The sequence below is a fragment of the Dromiciops gliroides genome, chromosome 5 (genome assembly GCF_019393635.1).
Source record: "Dromiciops gliroides isolate mDroGli1 chromosome 5, mDroGli1.pri, whole genome shotgun sequence".
Classification (NCBI taxonomy): Eukaryota; Metazoa; Chordata; class Mammalia; order Microbiotheria; family Microbiotheriidae; genus Dromiciops; species Dromiciops gliroides.
Window position 1 is genome coordinate 85599659 of NC_057865.1, and position 27901 is coordinate 85627559.

General features: G+C 40.8%; 1 protein-coding gene and 1 pseudogene across 1 annotated transcript in view; one reads left to right on the forward strand and one right to left on the reverse strand.

The window, feature by feature from the left end:
* NOM1 (nucleolar protein with MIF4G domain 1) overlaps positions 1 to 3132 on the reverse strand; it is a 30467-nt gene extending 27335 nt beyond the window's left edge. Inside the window, exons 1-2 of the mRNA XM_043969049.1 lie at positions 2089 to 3132; positions 149 to 270 (exon numbers count right to left, since the gene is read on the reverse strand). Of these exons, the coding sequence (XP_043824984.1) occupies positions 149 to 270; positions 2089 to 3039 (1073 nt within the window). The 5' untranslated portion in view covers positions 3040 to 3132. The remainder of the gene's footprint in view (positions 1 to 148; positions 271 to 2088) is intronic.
* A 306-nt stretch (positions 3133 to 3438) lies between these two features.
* LOC122729914 lies at positions 3439 to 26632 on the forward strand (annotated as a pseudogene).
* The last annotated feature ends 1269 nt before the right edge of the window (positions 26633 to 27901 follow it).

Sequence of the window (27901 nt, forward strand, 5' to 3'; positions counted from 1 at the left end):
TCCCTGTTGAAAGTATTCAATAATAATCTAATCATTTTTCCTGCTGGCTGTTTAAAATTTAATTCACTTAAAAATAATGTTCTACATCTCTATGGAGAAGGAACAATTTCAAGACACAATACTGTTCTCAAGAATTGAGATATATTACCTATTAATTAGACCCTTCACATTTTTCTTTAACCTTTCTAGTTCTTCCTTCTTTTTGGCATCCACTGTTTCCTCAGATCTTCTTACATGAGGTGGGATATACTTTGCATTTTTCGAAAGAACCTAATTAAAAAGATAGAAATAAATTAGTGAGATAAATTTTCTATTAGAAAAAAAATTCTAAATTCATTTCCAAATTGCTTTTTGTCATAATCCCATTAAAGTATTAAAGAACTAAAAATTAATGGGAAAGGTTATAAGGACTCATATTTATGTAGTGTCTTAAGGTTTATAAAGGGCACCCCCCACAAAAACTGTGAAGTAGGTAGTATGAGTATTATTGTTTCCATTTTACTAAGGAAATTGAAGCTTAGAGAGATGAAATTATTTCCCCAGGGTCAGAGTTAAAGCTTCTAAGTTGGGATTTAAATCAAATTTTGACCTTTCCTGATTCCAAGTTCCAGATCTACTACATAGAGGCATAACAACTAATATTCACTTAAGGCTTTAAAGTTTATGAATACTTTTCTTATAAACTTAAGTATTAATTATTATTACAGACAATTAATGAAAAAAATTACACAGGGGCAGCTAGGTGGCGCAGTGGATAGAGCACTGGCCCTGGAGTCAGGAGTACCTGAGTTCAAATCCGGCCTCAGACACTTAACACTTACTAGCTGTGTGACCCTGGGAAAGTCACTTAACCCCAATTGCCTATCTAAAAAAAAAATTACACAGAATGGATATCTATTTCTCAACAATGGCCTGTTTCATACTAATGCATGTATTAATATCCTCTATTGTACCAGCTTGTGCTCAGTGAGTGTATGAGTATCACAGCACACTATGGATACAATGTTAAACTAGATCAAATGGTACACAGAAGGGATTCTTCCATATTAAGAACATGTTAAATTTACTGCATGCACAGCAGTGTTCTAGAGCAAGGCTTCTTAAACTTTTTCCACTGGCGACCCCTTTTTGCCCAACAAATTTTTCACTCAACCCTGGGTATATAGGTATATAAAATATATGTAACCTTTTATTGTTGCCAAATTTTTCACAACCCCTACATTCAGTTATGCAACTCCATATGGGGTCTGGACTTCTTTAAGAAGCTAGAGTCTAGAGAGTAGCTTCAGTTGACTAACATAGTTCTAGAGTAAAAATAGCTTGAAATAATTTAATATTTGTCCAAAACACCAAGAAGCAGTTATCAAAAATCTGTCTCTTGCTCGATAAATTCCCAGACTGATAAATCCCTTGCAGAAATACTACCTGGCAACTGCCCAGTGCTGCTGCAGGCCACACCCCACCCAAGTCCCAGCTACCAAAACCCCAGAAAATTGTCCTTGGTAACATCCAACGGTTCAACATCAGAAAATAGTATCATGTTGTTAATAAAAATGACACTCCTGAAGATGCAGCCACCTTGCTGTTCTACATGACTTGAAGCAGAAACTTCCTATATTGGGGCAGCTAGGTGGTTCAGTGTATAGAGCAACTGGGCCTGGAGTTAGGAAGCCCCCCAGTTCAAATCCAGCCTCAGACACTTGATATGTGTGACCCTGGGTAAGTTACTTGTTTCCTCATCTGTAAAATGGGGACAATAAAAACACCTACCTCCCAGAGTTGTTGCCTACAACTTTTTGATCCCTAGATCAAAAATATTGTCAAGTGCCTGGCACACATTAAGAGCTATGTGATTTTTATGGTGACTATGTGATCTTTGCATTTATTGGAGTGTGAATTTCTTGAAAGGAAAGGTTGCCTTAATTCTCCTTTCCCCAGGCCTCTCTCTGCACAGTGCATTTTATACATTAAGCGCTTAGCAAATGTTTTGCGTTTTTTTCACTCATTCATCCTCAGGGAGAGATGGGGGTGGGGGGGGGAGAGAAAGGCATCGGACGAGAAGGCGACGTCTTGGGGCACTTTATTTACCTCGTTGGGGGCGCTCGCCTCCGCCTCCTCAGAAGAGGAATCTTCACGAGCCTCCTCCGCAAAACGCACCCTCTTCTTTCCCTTTTTCTTTTCCTTTTGGGCCTCTACCTGCGTGTCTGCCTCCTCCTCCTCCTCCTGGAGATCCTCTTCCAGAACAGCCTCCTCCTCCTCCTCCTCGTCGTCGTCGGTCTCGTCGTCGTCACTGTCCAGCCCCGAGTCCCCGTCCAGGCCGCCCCCTCGGGGCGGCGGGGCCCCCTGCCCCTCTCCCTCCCCGCCCTCGTCGTCCTCCTCCTCGTACAAGGCCAAGCCGCCTCCGGTCTCCAGCGCCCCGAGGATGTAGTCCAGGCCGTCGCGGACGAAGCTGGAAGGCACAGCCGCGGGGCCGGGGCCGCCGTCGCCGGCGCCGTCGGCCTTCTTCCTCCGACGGCGCTTGTTCAGCCCCAGGCGGCGCTCCAGCTTTCGGATCTCGCGATCCTCTTCCTCGTTGGCCGCCAGAAGCGCCCGTTTCCGAGCCGCCGCCGCCGCGGTGCCGAGCCCCCGGGCCTGGGCCTGGGCGGACTCGCGGAGGGGCCTGTCCTTGGCCGGCGGCTGCTGCGGCCTCTGCTGCTGCGGCTTTCTAGGGGCCGGGGCCGGGGCCGGGGCCGGGGCCGCAGCCTCAGTCGCCCGCTTGTTCACCCCGGGCCGCTCCCGCGTGGCTCCCGGGGGCCTAGCCGGCTCCCCGGTCCGCTGCAGCCGGCGGGCTTTCCTCAGCTGCCGCTTCTCCTTCTTCAGCTCCTTGCGCCGCTTCTTCCCGCTGGGACGCGGGGGTGCCAGCGGCCGCCCGGCGTGACCCGCGTCCTCCCCTCCGCCGGAGGTCTCGTCCTCCTCGGCCGCGTGCACAAACTCCTGTACTGCCAGCCGCAGCCGCTTCATCGCGCCGCCGTGGCGGCCCGGGCCGGCTTTGCGTTTCATGGCCTCTTCCCTTTGGGGCACCCGGCTCTAGCCCGCATCTGCCACTACCTCATGTAGGTGGGCGCCGCCATCTTTCTAGGGTCGCGAGGCTCCCGTCGGGCGGAAGAAGAGCGGCAGACAGCCGTGCATCCGGGATGGGAGCCGGGGGAGGGCGCGCGTCACAGCGCCACCTACTGGCGGGAGGGCGAGTGGCCCGAGGGGAGGAAGGCCAGCCCAGAGCCCGCCTCGAAGGGCCGGCTTCACTGGCACAGGCTCCCCACCCCGGGCTCTCCGGGCACCCGGCCCTCGACCAAGTTTGATGTGGTGGACGGGGTCTAGGGGAAGTATCTACCCCTCTGGACACAAGTAATTATTATGGGAGGTGGGGGGCGGGGGCGGGGGCGGGGAGAAGGCTTGGGACGAAGGAAAGCGAGCGACCTGGAGCTGCGGCCCCCTCGCCTCGAGAGGTAGGGGGCCCTGCCCTCGAGGGGCTTATAGTCTCTTCCATTAACTAGGCATGGGGACGGACCTGCGATTTCATAGGGACGGGAACGCCCAGGGGAGGAAACACCCTTTACCAACCCCTCTGGGCACCTTCTCTGCAGTTTGTTTTCTAGGAAGGAAGATAAGAGAGAAGGAAGGGAGGAAGAAAAGAAGGAAAGAAAGAAACAAAAGGGAGAGAATAGAGAAAGGAGGGAAGGAGAAAATGAAAGGAAAGAAGAAAAAGGAGAAAAGAAAGGAAAGAATGAAGAGAAAAGAGAAGGAAGGGAATAAGGAAAGAAGAGACAAGGAAGGAAGAAGGGAAAGAAGGGAGAGAAGAGGAAAGAGAGAAGGAAGGGAGGAAAAGGAAGGAAACCATCATTTACCAAATGACTAAGATATAGCAGCCATTATGCTAAGCCCTTTACAAATACTATCTCATGTAATCCTTAAAATAGTCCTGGGAAGTAGGTGCTGGGTTTTATTCTTCCCATTAGACAGGTCAGCAAACCGAGGCAGGGTGAGATGTCTTGTTCACTTTTCTGATGTATGTCACGGACCCCTTAGGCATTCTGGTGAAGCCTATAGACCCTTCTCAGAGTAATGTTTTTAAGAACATAAAATAAAATGCATAGCAGTCAAAGGGAAACAACAATATAACAAACCAATAACAACAAGCCAATTATATTGAAAGAGTTTTCAAATTATTTTAAAGCAAAAACAAATTTACAGATGGCAGGTGAGCTCCTGTCTCTGGGATTAAATGAGGATTACAGTGTCAGCAGCAAGAACTGAATCTAAGAGAGCTCAAAAACCTCTTCTTACTGTTTCACCCTGAATAAGTTAATAGAATCAAATGATAGCTTGTGTGACAACAGCTAATGACAGACATTGGAGAGCATTTATTATTCTTTGGCACTGTGCTAAGTGATGGGAATACAAGTGCAAGCAAGCAAGACAGTCCCTGACCTAAAGGAGTTTACATACTGGTGCTTTACCACTGTGCTATCTAGCTGCCCCCTGAGGTCAGATTTGAACTCAGTTCCTCCTGAATCCAGAGCTGGTGCTTTATCCACTGCACCACCTAGCTGCCCCCAAGCCATTATCTTTTGTCTTTTGGAATAGCATGTTCTAAAATCTCTTCTTTATAGTAGCAGATGCCCAGTTTTCTGTGGTCCTTACTGTATGTGGTTCCTTGTAATTTTAAACTCTTTCTTTTTGGCTGCCTGCAGTATTTTTATCTTTGATCTGGAAGCTCAGGCTTTTGGCTCTGACATTCTTTGGAATTCTCATTTTAGGGTTTCTTTCAGGAAATGTCTAGTAGATTTTCCTTTTGCTTTCTGGTTTTAATTGATGAGGGAAGTGTTTAGTTCTGATTTTGGGGGGGGGATCATTGAGGGTTAAGTGATTTGCTCAGGGTCACACAGCTCGTTAGTGTCAAGTGTCTGAGGCTAGATTGAACTCAGGTCCTCCTGAATCCAGGGCTGGTGATAAAGATGCACTGTGCCACCTAGCTGCCCCCTAGTTCTGATTTTTTTTGAAATATTCAGGTGGGATTTGTTGTTCTTATTCATGGTTTCAGGGAGTCTGGTTGATGATTCTTAGGTTATATGTCTTCAATTTGTTTTCTAGATTAATTTTTAAAAAATAAAAATATTTTATTATTTCCCAGTTACATGTAGAGATAGCTTTCAGCATTTGTTTACATAAGATTTCCAATTTCAAAATTTTCTCCCTCCCTCCCCTCCCTTCCCCCTCACCCAAACAGCAGGCAATCCAATATGGTTAATTGTTTTTGATGGTAGATACCTTATCTTTTTTGGAATGTGGTCATCTTTACAGAAGTAAGCTGCACTAAGCAGTGTGCCACTCAGCTCTTATATCAGAAAAACATTTCCATGAACACTATATGTAATAAAACCTTGGCTTGTCTGAACTTGCTGAGAAGGGTCTTAGCTCTGCTGCTTAATAGAAGTTGAATTGAATGGAGGGTCTACTCATCATTTCACACTATCCATCATTTGGGAAAGGATGTCTCTTGACTACAGATCTATGTTCACAACCCTTGTATAAGAAAGAAATGGAAATATGATAACTAATTGCATATTGTGATACTTAGTATTTTCTTTCTAAAAGCCAGAACTGCATTTCATATCAACAAGCACCCTGACTTGTACATAATTTTTTAAAAAAATAGTGGTCCACATTTGGGCTTCCTTAAGCTTCCAACTGAGGCTATGATCTTTAAATTAGATTTGTCTGTGTCATTGATCCCATCATTATTAATGTCATAGCTCTCTTTATGGTTATCCATCTCAGTCATTATTACCAAAGTCCAAGCAAAGTCTTTGTCCCCTGGCTCAGATCCCATTGCTGTCAGTTCTTGTCCAGTTGAGTATGGTAGTTATATCCAATTTTGGCTGAAACTCAGATGTATCATTAATTTTCATTAGATATTTCATATTCTACCTAGACACTTTTCCATTTGCATGATGACACCCTCTAATCTAGATGCCAGAGGTTACAGGATTCTGATTCTCTTGTTCCAGGTACAATTTACCTTTTTGATCTAAATCATGCCTTTTTCTTTCAGTCATAAAAGATGTCCCATTGATTTGACTTTGCATTTCTTGGGTTATATTTTTAACTGACTGTCTTAATGCCATGTATGATTGTGGGCCTGCTTTTTATTCATGTTGGGCTGTTTATTTTTATGCATATATTTCTATCTATGCAGTTTCTTTCTCATGAGCAGTTTTTCAGGAGTACATTAATTGGCTCCTAATAGTATCACACCATAAGCCAATTTAGCATGCTCTACAATCAAAGGATCCTAACATTTTAAAGCTAGAAGGGATCTTGGAGATTATCTATTCCAGCTGTGGAAAATGAGACTTAGAGAGGTCATGTGACTTAGTAGTTAGTGCTAGTTAGACAGTTCATTCAGATGCTCTAAGTCTGCAACCCTAACACTTGCATCACATTTTTGCCTATCTTCTCTGGACAAGGGCTAGAAAAGACATATGCTTTCAGGTCAATCTTTTTTTTTTTAATTTAATTTTTCCCTGCTCCCAATTACATGTAAAGATTCATTTAAAAATTTTTTGAGTTCCAAATTCTCTTTCTCCCTCTTTCCCCTCCCTTGCTCTTAACTCCTGTAAGCAGTTTGATATAAGTTATACATGTGCAATCATGCAAAAGATATTTCCATATTAATCATGTTGTGAAAGGAGACATGGACTAAAAAAAAAAACCCACAATGAAAAAATAAATTGAAAAATGGTAAACTTCAATTTGCATTCAGACTCCATCAGTTCTTTCCTTGGATGTGGAGAGCATTTTTCATTATGAGTCCTTTGGAACTGTCGTGGATCATTGTATTGCTGAAAATAGCTAAGTCATTCATGTCATTGTACAGTATTGCTGTTACTGTGCATAGTTCTGCTCATTTTGCATGAGTTCATCTAAGTCTAGGTTTTTCTGAAATCATCTTGCATGTTATTTCTTATAGCCCAATAGTCTTCCAATAAAATTATATACAACAACTTGTTCAGCTATTCCCCAATTGATGGACTTCCCTTCTGTTTCCAGTTCTTTGCCACTATAAAAAGAGCTGCTGTAAATGTTTTTGTACATATACGCCTTTTTCCTTTTTGTTTTTTGTTCTCTTTGGGATACAGGCCTAGTAACAGTATCACTGGATCAAAGGGTATACCTTTATATCAAAGGGTATATCAAAGGGTATTGCCCTTTGGGCATAGTTCCAAATTGTTCTCATGGTTGGATTAGTTCACAACTCCATCAACAATGCATTAGTGTTTCAATTTTCCTACATCCCCTCCAACATTTATCATTTTCTTTTTCAGTCATATTAGTCAATCTGATAGTTGTGATAGTACTTCAGAGCTGTTTTAATTTGCATTTCTCCAATAATGATTTAGAGCAGTTTTTCATATGACTATATATAGCTTTGATTTCTTTGTCTGAAAACTGCCTATTCATATGCTTTGATAATTTGTCAATTGGGGAATGACTTGTATTCTTACAATGTTCTCTATATATTTGAGAAATGAGGCTTTTACCAGAGAGACTTGCTATAAAAATTGTTTCCTAACTTTTGATTTCAGAGCATTATTGAACACAATTTATTCTATAGGAACTGAGGGTATATCAGATTACTTATTATTTGATGGAAATTTGCTATCCATGACCTGCAATATATTTTTTGAATCATATAGATTGTGTGTCTGCCGTATTTTGCTACTAGTTATAAACATTTGCCTCATCTGGACTGCGTATTAATGACAATACAAAAAGCAGTCCTTTGGAACTGGAATAAGCTAAGACTAGGTTGAGCATTTGTACTCTAGGGTGATTTAGATTACAGATTTTGACACAGCATTGGTGAAATACTGTTTTAAAACTCCCTATTTTGTTGAATGCCCATCTTTTCCCCTGAAAAATTATGCTTAATTTTGCTGAGTAGTACATTCTTGGTTGTAATCCAAGTTCCTTTCCCCTCCAGAATATCATATTCTAAGCTCTCTGATCATTTAATGTTGAATCTGACAGGTCCTGTGTTATCCTGATTGTTGCTCTTTGATATTTAAATTATTTCTTTCTGGCTGCTTACAGTATTTTCTCCTTTATGTGATAATTCTATAATTTCACTATGATATTCCTTGGAGTTTGATTCTAAGTCATTGGGGCAGTTCTCCTTGATAATGTCATGAAATATGCTGTCCAGGCACTTTTTTCAATCATGGTCCTTAGGTAGTCCAATTTTTCTTAAATTGTCCCTCCTAGGGGGCAGCTACATGGTGAAGTGGATAAAGCACCAGCCCTAGATTCAGGAGAACCTGGGTTCAAATCTGGCCTCAGACACTTGACACTTACTAGCTGTGTGACGCTGGGCAAGTCACTTAACCCTCATTGCCCCACCAAAATAAAGTAAAATAAAATTGTCCCTCTTAGATCTATTTTCCAGGTCTTTTGTTTTTCTGAAGAGGTATTTTACATTTTCTTCTACTTTTATATTCTTTTGATTCTGCTTTACTTCTTCTTGTCTCATTGAGTCATTAGCTTCCATCTGCCCAATTCTGATTCTTAAGGAATTATTTTCCCCAGTCAGCTTTTGTACCTCCTTTTCCATTTGTCCAATTGTATTATTATTATTATTATTGTTATTGTTATTATTTGCAGGGAAATGAGGGATAACTTGACCAGGGTCACACAACTAATAAGTGTCAAGTGTCTGAGGCTGGATTTTGAACTCAGGTCCTCCTAAATACAGAGCTAGTGCTTTATCCACTGTGCCACCTAGCTGCCCCCCAAGTTGTATTTTTAAGGCATTATTTTCTTTTCCCAAGCTATTGACTTTCTCTTGAATAACTCCCATTTCTTTTCCCAATTTTTCTTCTACCTATATTTTTTTAAAAATTATAAAAGTATTTTATTATTTTCTAGTTACATGTAGAGATAGTTTTCAATATTTGTTTTTATAAGATTTCTAGTTTCAAATTTTTCTCCCTCCCTCTCTTCCCTCCCCCCCCTCCCCAAGACAGCAGGTAATCTGATATAGGTTATATATGTAACATTAAACATATTTCTGCATTAGTCATGTTATAAGAGAAGAATGAGAGCAAAAAGGAAAAACCCCCCAAAAGAAAAGAAATAGTATGGTTCAATCTGCATACATATTCCACAGTTCTTTTTTTTCTGGATTTGGAGAGCGTTTTCCATCATGAGTCCTTTGGAACTATCTTGTACCATTGTTTTGCTGAGAAGAATCAAGTCTATCACAGTTGATCAACACATAATGTTGATGATACTGTGTCCAATGTTCTCCTGGTTCTGCTCATCTCACTCATTATCAGTTCATGTGAGTCCTTCCAGGTTTCTCTGAAATCTGCCTGCTTATCATTTCTTACAGCACAATAGTATTCCATTATCCTCATATACTACAACTTGTTCAGTCATTCCCCAATTGATGGGCAATTCCAATTCCTTGCCACCACAAAAAAAGCAGTTATTTTTCTACTTATCTTTATTTGGTTTATAAAATCCTTTTTAATCTCTTCCAAGAGGGCTTTTTGGTCTTGAGATCAATTCCTCTTCCTCTTTAAGGCTTCAAGTGTAGGTGTTTTGACATTGTTGTCCTCTGAGTTTTGATCCTCTATGTCACCATATTAATTTTCTATGGTGAGGGTTTTTTCTGTTTCTTATTCATATTTTAGCCTCTTTCATGCCTTTTAAAGTTGAGTTTTATTCCTGGGATACAGCATGCAGTGTCCCAAGCTTCTTTTGCTCAGGGCCAGGGGCCCAGTCACTGGCTTTCTGCTCTGAAGCCTCAGCCACTTGTAGCTTGCTCACTGCACTGGAGTGACCTAGCCTAGTTGGGCCTGTTGGGGCCTCACTGATGGCCTGCTGTGCCACTAGCTTGCTGAGCTAAGACCTTGGGTTCTCGGCTGCTGATCTGTGCTGTGGCTAAGAGCCTTTTTCTGGCTTGCCCAGAACTACTCTGCATTGAGCTGTGTTCCGTTTACCCAGGTGAGACATCTTTCCTGAAGACCTTCTAGGTTATCATAAGCAGGAAGATTGTTTCAGTCCATCATTTTGTAGGTTTTGCAGCTCCAAATCCATTGAGAGGCTTAATTTAATGTTGTTTCTTGGGGAAATTTGGGATATCAGGCAGCTTCCTGGCTTCACTACGCCACCTTGGCTCTGCCTCCAGAACTCTCTGTGGCCCTTTTGTATCTGCATGAGATCTCATGTTTAATTTCCTTGGTTAACTATTCACATAGACATATTTAACATGTTTTGGGGGATTTTAGCAGGGCCATATATATGTATATATATATACACATACATATATATATATATATGCAGAAAAGAAATTTTGCTTAATATTTGAAATTTAAGATCTATTTGTGGTATAATGGATTGAGTGCTGGGTTTGATGCCAGGAAGACCTGGGTTCAGATTTTACCTTTAACATTAAATAGCTGTGTGATTCTGGCTAATTCTCTGAATCTCTACATACCTGTGGCAGTTCTCTAAGATGTGTTTATTAAGTCACTAACAATTGTGATTTGCATCATAATTGAGATATTCTAGGAAAGAAAGGGAGTTCCCTATACTGATTGAAATACATTTGCTAAGTAAATAGAAAGCATCCATTTGTTAATAACAGTGAAATAGCTGGTTCTATAGAATGAGACTTCAAGAACATCCTCAAGAATAATGGAAAACAATTAAAGAGACAAAGAAACGGGTACATAAAAAACAACCTCTGAGTCCTTACCACCTGACCAGTCACTTTATTAGTTGTTCAACCTTTGACCAGGACACTGGAAAAATGTAGTCAGAATAATTTTCTTGTTAGCATAAGAGTCAATCTTAAGCAATAATCAAGTGTTGCCTAAATACCAGCTTTTAAATTAGTTCTGTTTTAAATAGCCTTGGTTTAAAAATACACAACCATAAATCAGGAGAGCATCATTAATCAATGTCTTGCATTGTGGAACTTTGCATTTCCTTTGTGTAATTTATACAATTCATCTATCTGTTGCCAAGGAAAGTAATTCTTCCTGTTTGTTGAGATTCAGCATGGAGATGAAAGTTGCCCTCACCTTGGGAACACTTACTGGTATTGGGTCTGATCCTGCTGCCCATTTGCCTCCTTATGGACTGCAAAAGCTGGCCCATTACTTTGTCATTTATAGTGCAGCTTTCATTAGTGCTCAAGCGGTAAGCATTTAACAAGGTGAATTTACTTTGCTTTCTGTCCTCTCTTTGCTTGACTGATAATAATTGCTGGATTATGCCATGCTGAAGTTACTCCCTTGCTTAGAAATGTAGGCATATAAACTTGACTTTCCTGGTACCTAGGTTTTACCCTGACAATTCAAGAATGAGGATCTTATTAGTATGCATTTGGGAGGACTAGAAGAAAACACACCTTGGTGGCAATGGCCAGAGATCACTGTCAAGATCTTGTAATGGGGGGAAATGGGTACGGGTTTGGATTAGGGGTTGGGGTTCTTAGGAATTCCTCTTTAAAGAATTACACTCTCTTGCACACAAAAGTAGTTAGAATAAGGTGGTAGTTTATTTAGGGGCAGGGGAAGGGAAGGGGGGGTGGGAAGGGAAAGCATGACAGAAATCCTTGGACTTCTCATGGGGAGATAGGCACAAAGCATGAGGCTCAGAGGTACCAATCTCCTCGAGCAGGAGATTGGCAGGTACTTTTATAGGACTGATGAGGGGAGGGGTGACCATTTGACTGTGGAAAGCTCCCTTAGTGAGGGAGGACCATCTCCCACTGGTAGTGACTAGAGGAATTGGGTGAGGGGCGGCTACGGATCCCTCTTCAGGACACAAAGGCTGCAGCCACACCCAAATTTATCTCCCCAGGGTAAGGGAGACCAGAATGAAGGGTGGGAGGTCCCAAAGCTAGCTCAGTCCAAACTGGTTCTGCTTATTTCTCTAGGGTATCGGTCCTCTGATTTAGTTTCTCAAGGAGAAGATTCCTTGATGTGCCCCAGAGAACTTCTGAGGTGCTCTGTGCCCCATGACAGTCTGAATTCTGGAAAATGAGCCAAGTCAGAAATTATAGGGTTTGGAGCTAGAAGAGACTTTATAGAACATATAACTCCTTCCTTTTACAAATGAGGAAACTCAGGCCTAGAGGAAAGGGAGATGAAGTTACCAAGACCCAACAGATTGTGGTCTGTATAGCCAGGATTTTAACCTTAATTTCTTGACTATTTTCTTTAAAAAAAAAAAATAAAAGTATTTTATTATTTTCCAGTTACATGTAGAGATAGTTTTCAACATTTGTTTTTAAAAGATTTCCAATTTCAAATTTTTCTCCCTCCCTCCCCCCTCCCCTAGACAGCAGGTAATCTGATATATGTATTTTTTTTTCTGGATTTAGAGAGCCTTTTCTATCATGAGTCCTTTGGAACTTTCTTGTACTGTTGTATTGGTGAGAAGAATCTAGTCTTCTTGATTATTTTCTGATGAAAATGATGCCAGTTTTACTCAAGTAAATATTTACATGACATTTTTTATTATCTATCTATTCCAGTGGTTCATTTAAGGCACAATTCCATCATTTACATGTATCAGATCTCTTTCTGCTAGCTTGCCCTAGTGCCTAGCAGAGGGTCTGACACACAGTCGGTAGGTACTTCATAAATGCTTGTTTGGGGGTGAATTTAAATTACAGGCTTAAAAATGCTAATATAAAGTAATTTGTGTAATAAGTTTAATTGCCTTAAAATAATCCAGTGCAAAACAAGTTTATTTTTCAGAAAATAGTGGCAAAAAAAGATAAAGGATCTAGAGCCACTGAGTCACTGAGAAAATATGACATGTAAGAGATTATTAGTCTAAGCATGGTAGCCAGCTGTTTTCTATCTCTGCTAGTAAACAGCAAGAAGTAGGCTTACATTGCAATGTAAGGAGGGATTTAGGGCAGACTTAAAGAAGAAGTCCTGACAGTGAAGGTTGTAATGTAATACTGAAGAAGGGTTTGGAATCTTTTCTGTAGGAATCTAAAAATAGCATCCATCCATGTGGGATATATTTGGTGTAGTGCTGTTGCAAGCAAGGGGGTTGAATAAGTGTGGTCTCTTACAAGTGCTTTCTAGTTGTAGGATTCCTTGATTCTACTAGGATTATGAAATTTGCTTAGATTCAGAGGAATAAACCTGGATAATCCCTTCAGATTAGCCAGTTAGCTAAAGATACTGATTTATTAGATAGCACCTCATTTGGTACTATTTGAGAGGCAGCATAGCATATTGGAGAGAATGCTGGATTTAGTGTCAGGAAGACCTGAGTCCAAATCCCTCTTCCTGCATTCACTTTGTGAACCTGGCAAATGGCTACCTCTGATGGTCAGTTTTCTTAACTATAAAATGGAAATAGTTATATCCTTGGAATCCACCTTGCAGCACTGTTGTAAGCTTCAGATGAGATGGTTGAATATAAGGCATATATGTGTATAAATGTTGGTTATTATATATCATGAATTAAATTATTATGAATATTAAATTTTTATTATTATTTAGTAAAGGGAGTATCTACCTTTGTGAAGTTTACTATCTGGTTAAATGACTAACTGTAGACTAAAATTTCATGATTTCCTACTACTTGCCTAGAATGCAGAGAAGTTTCTTTAAAAAACACACAGCCACTTAACCCTCATTGTCCCACATGCACACACAAAATCAAATAAAAAACACACAACCCCAAACACAACACAACTTTCCTAGAAAATCTAGGATTTATAATTTACATGTCTCTCTCTGGCACTTAACAACTTTATTTCAGAGGGAAATGTTTAAGATTAATATAAATTATATATATATGCATATATATATAATTTATATTGGATTGCCTGCTGTCTAGGGGAGGGGGGGAGGGAGGAAGAAAAATTTAAAATTTGAAATCTTATATAAACAAATGCTGAAAACTATCTCTACATGTAACTGGAAAATAAAAAAAAATTTTAAAAGATTAATATGAATTCTGTGCCAGTGTTACCAAGGATGACTACTTCCACATAGCACACTACCAGTATATTGAAGCTAGTGAATGCCACCAGAGAGTCCTTTCCACTTCCACTAATGAAGACATTGGAATATGTCAAGGACACATCTGTGGTGAGGTATTCTCATGCCATTGACTACAAAGCCTTCTTGGGCTATAGATTAATATATTAATGAAGACTGTGATTGTTCTCTTATATTAAGTAATGCCTGTGAATGATTGGCTGAGAAATATCTCTGCCTTATTTTCTCCCATAGAGTTAAGATTGATGAGAATGGATTATTTTGCCAAGAGGACTCCAAAATATTACAAGCTCTTATTCGTCTGCAGCTTGGATGAGTGCACATCCATTTCTGTGCTCCTACACAGAACCTCTTAAAATGATTCTGGGCTAAAAAACACATTAAATCATCAATTTAATTACATTGAAACTGCACACTAGGCTTCTGTCACTAATCTAGTTTAGTTTAATCTTGGCACCTCAGTCTCATCCATTATTGGACTTGTACACAGGCTGTTTTAGTCAATTGGATACAATCTGCAATATTTAAGGCATATGTGTATTTTCTGTAGAGCCCCTAAGACCATCACCAAAGAGAAAGAATGATGATGATGCCTCAGTTAATGTACATTTCACCATAACATGCAAATGTAATTTTTTCATATTGGATGATTTGGCTTCACTTCCTTGGCACATTTAGGTGTTTCCACTTTAACTAAATGTGTGAATGAGACCATTATTTTGGATTTTATTATGAATATTAAATCCCTTTGTTTAGACTCTTCTGTGCTGCAAACAGGCTTCTGAGACAGATCATCTGGAAAAAAGGTAGAGATGCCCGTGGGACTATGGCACAAGGCCTAAAGAAATAAACATGGGATCCCCAACGCTAGCCTAGGGCACATTCACTGGTGTTGATTCAGAGAGTGATTGATTGATGTGTAGGGTTGCCAAGAGAGTATATCAAAAAAAAGCAGAAGTCAGATCATTCATTTGCTTTATTTACAGTTTTTCTTCCTCATTCTCCTCTTCCCTTTACACTAAACAAAAAAATTATTCCTGAGATCAAGGAGAAACGCTGCAGCAACTTGCCTTGGATAATACTGCTATAAATAAGACTCATAAATTTAGAATTGTATAGATCCAGGACCCTGGGAATAACTAGAGGCTAACTCTTCCTATTCATCCTTTCACTCTTTCTAGAAATGTTTATTGAATACCCTCTGTGTCTAAAACACTATGTGACAGAAGATACAATGAGCAAGCAGCACATTGTAGGAACAAAATAACCACCCTTGGGAATCATTCTGAGGTTCCTTTTGGCTCTAAAGTCCATGACCCTCTGATCCCTAAGACCTGAGTTTAAACTCTGTTTCTGATGTATGTCTATATATATGAGCAAGTCTCTTGAACTTCCCAGCTCCTTAGGGTAGTTTCTTCACCCGTAAAATGGGGATCATATTGTTTGTATTATTTCTCTTATGGGGCCACTGTGAGGAAAGCCTAGTGTGGTTTGGTGGCAAGAATGCTATACCCAGAATCAGGGACCTAGGTTCAAATCCAGGTCTGGAATTTCTTACTTCTGGGGCCTTAAGCAAGTCTGGGCATTTCTGAGCCTCAGTTTCCTTTTCTGTAAAATGAATCTGTTTTCAGTCATAATTGCCATATCAATAGTAGTAGTAACAATGAATTGTAAAACGCTCTAGAAAGAAGAGCTATCAGAATTTAGTCTAGTAGGGAGAGCAAGAAAAGCATACAACCAACTGTACTGCCATTTATCATGTGATAAACATCACGAGAGAAGCATGAACAATGTTCTCCACAATCTCACTCTACCTTTCCAGGCTTGTTTACAGTGTTCCCCTACATCCCAGCCAAACTGGACTAGCAGCTCTTCCTTTAACCTTTCATGTCATGCACCTGTGTCAGTCAGGAAGCATTTATTAAGTACCTACAATGTGCCAGGCATGGTGCTAAGTATTGGGGATGCAAAGAAAGGCAAAAGACAGTCCCTGCCCTCAAGGGGCTTATAGTCTTATGGAGGAGATGACACACAAAAGAAAGGAAAAGCAAGGGGGGGCAGGAGGAAGGCACTGACCCAGGGGCATGATGGGAAAGTCCACAGGAGGGCAGCTAGGTGGGATATGCGCTGTGTAGCATAAGTCATCTACCCTCATAACTGGAATACACACTTTCCTCACTTCCTCCTTTCAGAACCTTTTATCTTCATTTAAACAGTGCAGCTTTTTGTGCCACTTCCTCCGTGAAGCCTTCCCTGATTTCCCCTAGTTGTTAGTTCTTCTTTCCCACTTAGATTACATTATATTTATTTATCTGTGTTTTATACCCCTCCAATAGAGCATTGGTTTCTGGAGGGCAAGTACCGTTTGGGGTTGGTAGATATGCTTCTTTAGTGTTTCACATAGTGCCCTCCACATGGTAGGCACTTAATAAATGCTTGTTGAACTGAATTAAATTCACATCTGCCAGAGTTTAATCACTACTTCCAAAACACTCATATTGCTGTGTAGCAGTGATCTCCCACTTCATTCTGGAGATCCCCGCACTTCATTTGAATTCAGTATTTCTGGGACATATGTTCAGCTCAAGATCCCATACAATACAGACTGTACTCACAGCTATGCAGATCACTAGAAATTAAATAATACAGCTTTTCATCGAACCATTTATTGTTGTTCATTCTTTTAGTCATGTCCAACTCTTTGTGACCCCATGGACCATAGCCTGCCAGGCCTTTGTATTATCTACTATCTTTTGAAGTCTGTCCAAGTTCATGTTCATTGCTTCCATGACATTATCCAGCTCATCTTCCGTGTCTCCCTCCATCCTCCCTTTTCTATTTGTCTTCAATATTTCCAAGCATCAGGGTTTTTTCCAATAAGTCTCGTCTTCTCATTATGGGGCCAAGTATTTAAACTTCAGCATCAGTACTTGTCCTTCCAATGAGTAGTCTGAATTAATTTAGGTCTTGACGGATTTGATCTCCTTGCTGTCCAAGGGACTCTCAAAAGTCTTTTCCAGAACCACAATTCAAAAGCATCAATTCCTTACAGTTGAACATTCACAGTCATAAATTACCACTGGAAAAAACCATAGCTTTGACTACATGGACCTTTGTCAGTAAAGTGATGTCTCTGCTTCTTAGAATTGCCATAGCTTTTCTCCCAAGGAGTGAGCATCTTTTAATTTCATGACTGCAGTCACCATCTGCAGTCTGACACTACTTCCATTTCTTTTCCCTTTATTCACCAGGAAGTGAAGGGACCAGTTGCCATCTTAGTTTTTTTTTTAATGTTAATCTTGAAGCTAGCTTTTACACTCTCCTCGTTCACCCTCATCAAGAGTCTTTTTAATTATTCTTTATTTTCTGCCATCGGAGTGGTATCATCTACATATCTGAGATTATTGATATTTCTCCCAGCAACCTTAATTCTGGCTTTTGATTTCATCCAACCTGGCATTCCACATGGTTTATTCAGCATAAAAGTTAAATAAATAAAGTGACAATATACAGCCTTGTTGTGCTCCTTTCTCAATCTTAAACCAATCAGTTGTTCTGTGTTTGGTTCTAATTGTTGCTTCTTGACCCAAATACAGGTTCCTTAGGAGACAAGCAAGAGGATCTGGTACTCCTGTGTCTTTGAGAACTTAATACATTTTGTTGTGATCCAAATAGCCAAAGGTTTTAGGGTAGTCAACGAAGCAGAAGTAGATGTTTTTCTGGAACTCTCACTTTCTCCATAATCCAGTGAATTTTGCCAATTTGGTCAGTAGTTCTTCTGCCTCTTCAAAAGCCAGCCTTCTCTACTGGTAATTCTTGGTTTACATATTACTGAAGCCTAACTCACAGAATCTTAAGTATAACCTTTATGGTGTGTGAAATGGGTAGTAATTTTAAACATTCTTTGACATTGCATTTCTTTAGGATTGATCTTTTCCAATCTAAATTTGCTGCCACATAGGCTGTACCACTTTAATGGCAACATCTTTTTGGTTATTGTTAGCAATGCTTCCTAATGCCCACTTGACGTCATTTTCCAGGATGAATGGCTCTAGATCAGTAACCACACCATTATGGTTATTGGCAATGTTGAGATCTTTCATGTATAGTTCTTCCATATATTCTTTCTTCTTCTTTTTTTGTGGGGCAGTGAGGGTTAAGTGCCTTGCCCAGGGTCACACAGCTAGTAAGTGTCAAGTGTCTGAGGTTGGATTTGAACTCAGGTCCTCCTGAATACATGTAGGTGCTTTATCTACTGCACCACCTAGCTGCCCCCTGTTCTTCCATATATTCTTGCCACCTCTTCTTACTCTTTTCTACTTCTCTTAAGTCCCTAACACATTTTTGTCTTTTTTCATGTCCATTTTTGCATGAAATTTTCCTTTGATATCTCTAATTTTCTTGAAGAGATCTCTTATCTTTTCCATTCTACTTTTTGTTTTCCTTCTTTCCTCAGCTTTTTTTTTTTTTTTAGTGAGGCAATTGGGGTTAAATGACTTGCCCAGGGTCACCCAGCTAGTAAGTGTTAAGTGTCTAAGGTCGGATTTGAACTCAGGTACTCCTGACTCCAGGGCCAGTGCTCTATCCACTGCGCTACCTAGCTGCCCCTCCTCAACTTTTTTGTAAAGCCTCATCAAACAGCCATTTTCTTTCATGCTCTTTTTTCTTGGGACATTTTTTTGTTGTTGTTGCTACCTCTTGTCCAATATTGTGAACCTCTGTCCATAGTTCTTCAGGCATTCTGTCAGCCACAGTCAGCTCTAGACTTGCTTCTACATCTTTGGCTGAAAAGTATATAATTAGTCTGATTTTGATATTGACCATCTGGTCATGTCCATGTGTAGGGTCATATTTGGATCGTTGAAAAAGAGTGTTATGACCAATGAGTTATCTTGACAAAACTCTATTAGTTTCTGCCCTGCATCATTTTGTACTTCAAGGCCAAACTTGCCTGTTATGCTAACCTACTTTAGCATTCCAATCCCCTGTGATGATTGCGATGTCTTTTTTTGGATGTTATTTCTAGAAAATGCTGTAGGTCTTCAGAAAACTGAGCAACTTTGGCCTCTTTGGCATCAGTGGTTAAAGCATAGACTTGTATTACTGTGATATTGAATGGTTCGCCTTGGATTCCAATAGATATCTTTCTGTCATTTTTGAGACTATATCCCAGTACTATTTTTCTCACCCTTTTATCGACTTTGAGGGCTAGTCTATTTCTTCTAAGGGAACCTTGCTCACCCATTCCTGTCCATTTAAGTTCACTGACATCCAAGAAGTTGATGTTTAATATCTCCTGCCTGACCATGTCCAGCTTACTTTGGTTCATAGATCTTATATTCTAGGTTCCTATACAATATTGATCTTTACAACACTGGACTTTACTTTTATCACCAGTCACATCCACAACTCAGTTTCCTTTTGGCTTTGGCCCAGCTGCTTCGTCCTTTCTGGAACTACTTTTAGTTGTCCTCCACCCTTCCCCAGGAATGTGTTGGACACCTGATTTGAAGGGCTCATCTTCAGGTGTCATATCTTTTATCATTTTAATACTGTCTGTGGGGTCTTCTTGTTAAAGATACTGGAGTGGTTTGCCTTTTCCTTCTTCAGTGTATCACCTTTTGTCAGCACTCTCCACTATGACCTGTCCATTTTGGGTAGCCCTGCACAACATAGCTCATGATTTCTACTGTAACACAAGCTTCTCTGCCACAAGGAAGTGATACAGGAGGGAAATTGAACTACACTAACAAAATATTACTGACAGCAAAACTCAAGTAATAAAGTTTTTCTTAATCCCTCAAAACTAGTAGATATAAGTCCTCCCTATTGACTCTCATGATTTTGAGGAAAATGACACAAATACCCAAGGGGAAATTCATACTTTGAGATATTAGAGGGAGGCCCTTGCTTGTGGTGCTACTGGAACAGCCCTCTTGGCAGCTGCTTTCCTCCTGAAATATGGATTTTAGTCATAATGTATGTTGTTTATCTAATATGTTTTTCTTAAAATCTATCAAAGAAATAATATGTAAAAGTGGGATAAAAATTACAGTTAGAATATGGGAGGTTGTTGCTAGGATATATCAAATTGAGTATAAGTCCTTTTTTGCTAAGGTTTGGCATGAGTTCCAAATAAAAGCCAGATTACATTGCAGTTAGGATAGATAAACTCTCATTTCTCTCCACTGTGAGAAATTGGATGAAATGCCTTTAAATTACACTTGTCATTGCTCAGATTAGAGAATAACAAGGTTTTTTTTTGTTTGTTTTTTGGTGAGGCAATGAGGGTTAAGTGACTTGCCCAGGGTCACACAGCTAGTAAGTGTCAAGTGTCTGAGGCCAGATTTGAACTCAGGTCCTCCTGAATCCAGGGCTGGTGCTTTATCTACTTCACCACCTAGCTGCCCCCAACAACAGATTTTAAGAAGATCATTAAGGCTAGAACACAGCTCGGAGTTTATGGAGAAAAAAAAAGTTCCCATTTTCATAAGAGAATAAGCATAAAATATCTGGGTGTTTGGTATCCACAGAGTACTCTTATTGTATTTTCAGTAGGCACCCTGCATGTCATGGGCACTGCAGAGTGAGCATTTCAAAGATACTTAACAGTTAAGCAGAAACAACACAGGAATCAATTGGGTGACACATTGGGAAGTATTACTTCTTTTGAAGGCCATCTTGTATGACTGTCTTCTTCCCTTTCCTCAATACCATCTTACTCGTCATTTGTACCATCTTCACTTGACTTTATGCCTCCTCTTTTAGTCTAAAGGCTTAAAAACATTTCTGTCCTTATGAGTCAAGCCACCCTCTTTCTCCTTTTTCCTTTGTGCCAGGCCTTTTCTTTTTTTTCCACTTTTTAAAAAATTATAAAAATATTTTATGGGGCAGCTAGATGGCGCAGTGGATAGAGCACTGGCCTTGGATTCAGGAGGACCTGAGTTCAAATCCGGCCTCAGACACTTAACACTTACTAGCTGTGTGACCCTGGGCAAGTCACTTAACCCCAATTGTCTCACCAAAAAAAAAAAAAAGTATTTTATTATTTTCCCAGTTACATGTAGAGATAGTTTTCAACATTTCTTTTTATAAGATTTCTTGTTTCATATCTTCCCCCCTCCCCCCCCAAGACAGCAAGTAATCTGATATAGATTATATATGTACAATCACATTAAACATATTTATGCATTAGTCATATTATAAGAGAAGAATCAGAGCAAAAAGGAAAAAACCCCAAAAAGAAAAACAACAGCACCAAAAACAAAAGAAATAGTATGGTTCAATCTGCATACATATTCCACAGTTCTTTTTTTTTTTTTTTCTGGATTTGGAGAGCATTTTCCATCATGAGTCCTTTGGAACTATCTTATACCGTTGTATTGCTGAGAAGAATCAAGTCTATCACAGTTGATCAACACATAATGTTGATGATACTGTGTCCAATGTTCTCCTGGTTCTGCTCATCTCACTCATCATCAGTTCATGCAAGTGCTTCCAGGTTTCTCTGAAATCTGCCTACTCATCATTTCTTACAGTAATTCCATTACATTCATATACCACAAGTTGTTCAGCCATTCCCCAATGGATGGGCAGCCCCTCAGTTTCCAATTCCTTGCCACCACAAAAAGAGCAGCTGTAAATATTTTTGTACATGTGGGTCCTTTTCCCTTTTTTATGATCTCTTTGGGAAAAAAGACCCAAAAGTGGTATTGCTGGGCCAAAGGGTATGCACAGCTTTATAGCCCTTTGGGCATAATTTCAAATTGCTCTCCAGAATGGTTGGATCAGTTCACAACTTCATCAACAATGCATTAGTGTTCCAATTTTTCCACAGCTTCTCCAACATTTATTATTTTCTTTTTTTGTCATATTAGCCAATCTGATAGGTGTCATGTAGTGGTCAGAGTTGTTTTAACTTGCATTTCTCTAATCAATAGTGATTTAGAGCATTTTTTCATATGGCAATAGATAACTTTGATTTCTTCATCAGAAAACTGTGTGCCAGGCTTTTTCCACACCACCTTGTCCCACTACTTTTCTTGCTGATTAGTGCATTCTCTAGGGGCAGCCATCTGTGCCCTCCTATGATATTTAAAAAAATTTTTTTTTTGGCGGGGCAATGGGGGTTAAGTGACTTGCCCAGGGTCACACAGCTAGTAAGTGTCAAGTGTCTGAGGCCAGATTTGAACCCGGGTACTCCTGAATCCAAGGCCAGTGCTTTATCCACTGCACCACCTAGCTGCCCCTCTCCTATGATATTTGAGATAAATTCAAAGAACAAACTTTTTTAGGACTGATTTATTTTTATTTTAGAAGTCTCATTTTGCAACATAGACATTCATGACACTATCCAAGGCTCCACTAATAAAACAGCATGTAAAATTAACATACTTATCAGGATAATTTGGACAAACTCACTTCTACCAAAATTATAATTTTTCCCCATTTTACTCATTAAATAAGCAAGGACCTGATTGCCTGGGAGGGCATATAGGGAGGCAGAGAGCAAGAGCATGAGAGATGGATTCATTCAGATAACTGACTAAAAGTTCTATTTTTGTCAATGGGTGACCTGAGTTATATATCATAAAATGAATATTTTCCTATTTGCCTGATACCGTCTTCTCTGGCTAATACTAGAATGGGACTCTCTTACTAGTAAGACATTGCATAGGGTCCTTGGGAAATGGTAACGGATCTGTGATCCATTAGTGTGCAGGCTCTCTGTATCATCATAAAAATGTGAAGAAGTTATGTGCTAGTTGAGCTAGCCCAAGACAAAATATGATGTATTGAGAGAAATTAATGTTATACTATTATATTAATAACTAATTATTAAGTGCAACCCACCTTTTTTCTTTCTATTTTCTGTAAAGACCCAATTCTGGTTAAGATCAGTCAGTCTCTGAAGGACATGGGTGATTTATAAGATTGTTCTTAGCCCTCAAGGAACCTGTTTGTCAATTTTAGGAGACCGAATTTCTGTTTAGGTTATAAACAGAATTCAGTCTGGGCAAGCCCATACCCTGAGGAAAGGAATCCCTTCCCTTGATCTCCTCCTTTGGAGTTTAGTGTGACCCAGCTTATGAAAGGGAAAACCAGCTAAAGGGCTCAGGATGGAGATGGCTTCCCCTTGCCCAGATGCTTTGAGGCTGCTGAGTCTTATAATCAAGCCATGTTCATAATCAAGCAGGAGGACCTGAAGACTTTTAGCCCATCTCCCCATTAAATGTCTACCAATCTGGGTTGATTTCTCATTTGTCAGGGGAATCCTCTTTCAGAAGGGATTTAAGGCATTTGAGAGTCTCCCTTGGTGTCTTTGGTTATTGAAACCACTGACCATCAATTTATTGATTGCCAGCTAGCCTAATTGATAATTAATTACCCAGAAACTTTGTCTCTCAGGGTTTTCATTCATTTCAGTCCTAAATCTGAAGTGTCAAATAAATACACAGCCCACAGGCTGCATGCTGCCCACAACACTCCTGAGCACAGCCAGAACCAGATTAAAATGTACTTGGGAAATATTCAACAAAATAAATAAAAATACAGTAAACAGTCAATTTGCAGCCCACAGGGATCCTTGTGTATGGTTTAGTGGTCCATGTTTCTATTTGAGTTTGACACCACAGCACTAAACTATCCAGCTTCCCTGTGATTCTTCCACTTGACCTTTGCTGGGGGAGTATCCTCATGCTCTCTGCCTCTTTGTTTTAAAAAAAAATGAATTATAAGGATATGCGTTGGGGCCATATACTAATTTTCCCTTCAGAACACTTATATAACATTAATTGTTTCATTTTTTTTTTCTCTGTAGGGCTGAGAGGAAACGTGGTATTGTGAAAAGAGCACTGGACGACAGCCTGCATAAGGAATGACAAGCTGCCTGCCAAGATGAACAGGATGTTGGCTGTGCAGAGCAGCCTTCTGGCATTGTGCCAAAAGGAAGAAGTAGTGGATTTTCCAAACAACTATCCCTTAAGTGCCAGTGAGGATGAGGAAGACAGTGATGGAGAAAGAAAACATCTACAGCTCTTACAGATGATCAGTTGCCTGGATGGAAAGAATAGGCTGAAATAGGCTGAGTGGTCCGAGGCCAGTCTGCAGGTGTCAGAGTTCAGTGTCAGCACCGAAGGGATCGAGGGGAAGCTCGCCCTTTCGGAACTGCTTGAACGTATCAAGACTTCTTCTTCATTGTTCAAAGTGAAAAAGACAGACGAAGAAAGTCAAAAATAAGAAGACTGTGGAGTTAGCCCTCAGCAAAGAAGATACTGAGCCGACGTACAGGGAAGCTGCATACAGTATAACCTCCCAGGCCATGGCCAAGTGGGATCCGGTGGTTCTGAAGAACAGGAACACAGAACAGCTAGTTTTTCCCCTGTAAGAGAAACAAATACAAGCCCCTATTGAGAAGGTCCTTGAGGAGGGTAGCTGGAAGGCAAGAACTCCCTTGGAACAGGAAATTTTTAACCTCCTCCCTAAGAACCAGCAGCCACTGAGGGATCCTTTACTGACCTCAGTGTAGAAGGCCTCCCTCAAAGCCATGAGCCCGGAGGAGGCCAAGCAGCGCCGAGCAGAGCTTCAGAAAGCCCGGGCTCTGCAGTCCTACTATGAGGCCAGGGCTCAAAGAGAGAAGAAAAGCAAAAGCAAAAACCTTCACCAAGTGTTAAGGAAAAAGAAGGTCAAAGAAGCCCTCAGGCAGAGCAAAGGACACTTCCTGCCTCATTATAAGAGCTGAAAAGAGAGAAGTGGCCAGAATGGTAGAGAAGATGAGCCTCAGTCACCAGAGCAATGGGAGGTGGGTCAAGGCGAGGGCTGCCATGGCCAAGCATGACCCAAAGACCCATAAAGAAATCCAGGAACAAAGAACTGACCCAGAAACCTCGAGGGCCAACTGAGAATGAGCAAGAGGAAGATGTAGAAGAGCACCAGCTCATCCCTCATGTTGTGAATGAAGCGAAGATGCGTACAGAGCCTCTGAACCCCTGGATGCAGAGAGATCATGGCACTCCCACTGAGGCATCCAAGGCCCTGAAGGGCCCTCAACAACCTTCAGAGGCTGTTGTCAGAGAAGAATCTGAGAGTGAGGAAGGAGAAGGTGTAGCAGAGGAGGAGAAGGCTCTGCTACAAGAACTTCAAAAGAGGAGGGCCCTTAGGAAAAGGGAAGGTGTCCTCTCAGAGTCACAGAAACAGAGGATAAAGGAACCTAGAAGGCAGGAGGATGAACTAAGAACTCTCACTGAGAAAACCAAAAAGAAGGTGAGGCAAGATAGAAAGCAAAGTGAGAGGTCAGCTCCCACAGCTCCCAAGGAGCCCATCCAGGGAGGGGGCTTGCCCAGGATGAGAAAGAACCCTTGCTCCCCAAAACTCCAGAGAAAGTACAGATGCTGGAGGAGACAGAGGCTCCAGGCATGAGAGAAGGTGCTCAAGAACAGGGACTACTCAGATCTCCAGTGGGAAGGCAGCCACAGCAGTCTCTGAGGAGCACAGCTGAGCAGAGGAGTTCCCCAAAGGTAAAAACAGAGGTAGTGATTGACCTACAGGCCAACCTCACTGTGAAATCCCACAAGGCCAGTGCTTTATCTCTTCCCACTATGGTAGAGGAGGACTTGGATGAGGTGGAAGCCCAGAGACAGATAATAAAGGAGGCCTTTGTCAGGGATGACATCATTGCTGACTTCCTGAGGGAGAAGCAAGAAGCTAAGGAGCTAAGCAAGCCCAAGGCCGCGGTCCTCAGCCTGCCTGGCTGGGGACAGTGGAGTGGTGGTGGTGGGGGGTAGGCCTTGAGATGAGGACCAGGAAGAGAAGAGATGCAGGTTTCTCATCAAAGTCCCTGATGGTCTCCCAAGAAAAGGCAAGAGTTTGCCAAATGTGATCATCAATGAGAAGCATAACATCCAGACTGCTGCCCATAAGGTGAACGTCATTCCATTTCCCTTCAGCCACTACATCAGTTTGAAAAAACTGTCTAGATCCCTGGGGGTTCTACTTGGAACACACCAAGGGCTTTCCAAGAAATGACTGCACCTCGAGTTGTGGTCAGGCAGGGTCACATCATTGAGCCCATAACGGTGGAGGATGTGAAATTCCATCTGCTGCATTCAAGCCCTTCAATCCTGCAAGAGAAACTACAGCAGCCAGTGCCTTAACAGAAGACTGTTAGAAAGTACCCTGTGCTTGAGCATCCACCTTTCATTGGCCTGGGGCAGGGAGAACTCCACACATCTCCCTGCTTTGCCCTCTGCTGCTAAAACATGAAACTAACCCAGCATGTGGCCAGTGATGTCGCCTAATGGAAATAAAACAGACCTTCCAATTAAATACAAGAAAAAGTACTGGGCTTAAAGCAGGAGAGTTCCAATCTTTTTCAGTTCCTATATTCCTTAGCTTTCAGTCAGCCTTCCTAGACCCCCTATTCAGTATGAAAGGAAATAAATTCTAGTGTGCATCTTGCATATTTCCATAAGAAATACCATAAAAGATTAGCTTTTCATAAAGAAAACTTTACTTTGTACATCACTTTTTTTTTTACTCTAAAAGTGTTAAATATTTACCAGAACATAGTCAAATAAAACGGTAAGAACCTTAATTCTATTTCTTGTCAACCAACAGTTTTTATTCGTGGTGTAGTTTTGGAAAGAAATATCTTACTGAGCATCTAGTTTGGTCCTTGCTTTGGATTTTATTAAGATCATGACTGAGAATCCTCATTCCTAGGGATAAGTTGTCATAAAGGGAATTCAAGCCTTTTAAGTATGCTTTAGGATTGAAATATGCTTCTGTACAGGTATACCAAAAGTTTTGTAACTTCATTTATTGGAAATCAATTTAGACTTAATGGTTATTGCAGTGATTGATGAGCTCATTTTTCACTGGGTTGTTGCTGATTCTTTTTCTAGCTCAGTGTGAAAAAGGTTTTATGTCCAAACCTCATTTCATTGGTTTTGGCCAATAGGAACTATTCTTTTCATTGTTTTTCACATTTTCCAGATTCCAGAAAACTACTCCCTTTTTTGACCCTTCCCCCACCTCTTCACCAGTTCTCTCTGTGATCCATGGCTTTTTTTTTTTCCACTAGCACTACTACTTTTGGAATATTTTGATAATATAGTTACTTATCACATATTTCCCACACCCCTTTGACAAGTTTCTCATGCAGCCTGGGAGGACCAGCACCAGGTTGGGAATCCCTGATAAGAGTCTGAAGATCTGGATTAAGCTTTCAGTCCTGTCACTTACTAGCTGGATGATTTAAGATAAGCCACTTTCTTCCTCAGGGTGCCTTCTGCACCTGCAAAATGGGGTCATAATGCTTCAAGGACAGCGTTCTTAACCTTCTTGGGGGGTCATGGACACTTTGACCCCTGGCAAAGCCTAGGAGCCCCTGTTAGGGGAGTGGTTTCAAAAATTGAAGGAATTAGAAATTAGTTTTAAAAAAGATGTGATTTTTCCCATTCAAGTTCAGAGATCCCCTGAAACCCATCCCCAGGCCCCCGTTTGAGTTATTATAAGGATCAACTGGAGTAAAGTACTTTGTAATATAAAGGGCTATATTAGTATGAGCAATCTTTCTGGGTTCAAATCTGGTCTCAGACACTTACTACCTATGTGACCCTGGGAAAGTCACTTAACCTTGTTTGCCTCAGTTTCTTTATATGTAAAATGAGCTGGAGAAAGAAATGACAAACCACTCCAATGTCTTTGCCAAGCAAACCCCAGATGGGATCGGAGAGTTAGATATGACTGAAACTGACTTAACAACAACAAAAATATAAGTATGAACTGAAAGGCAGTGTGGCATAGTGGAGAGGACTAAC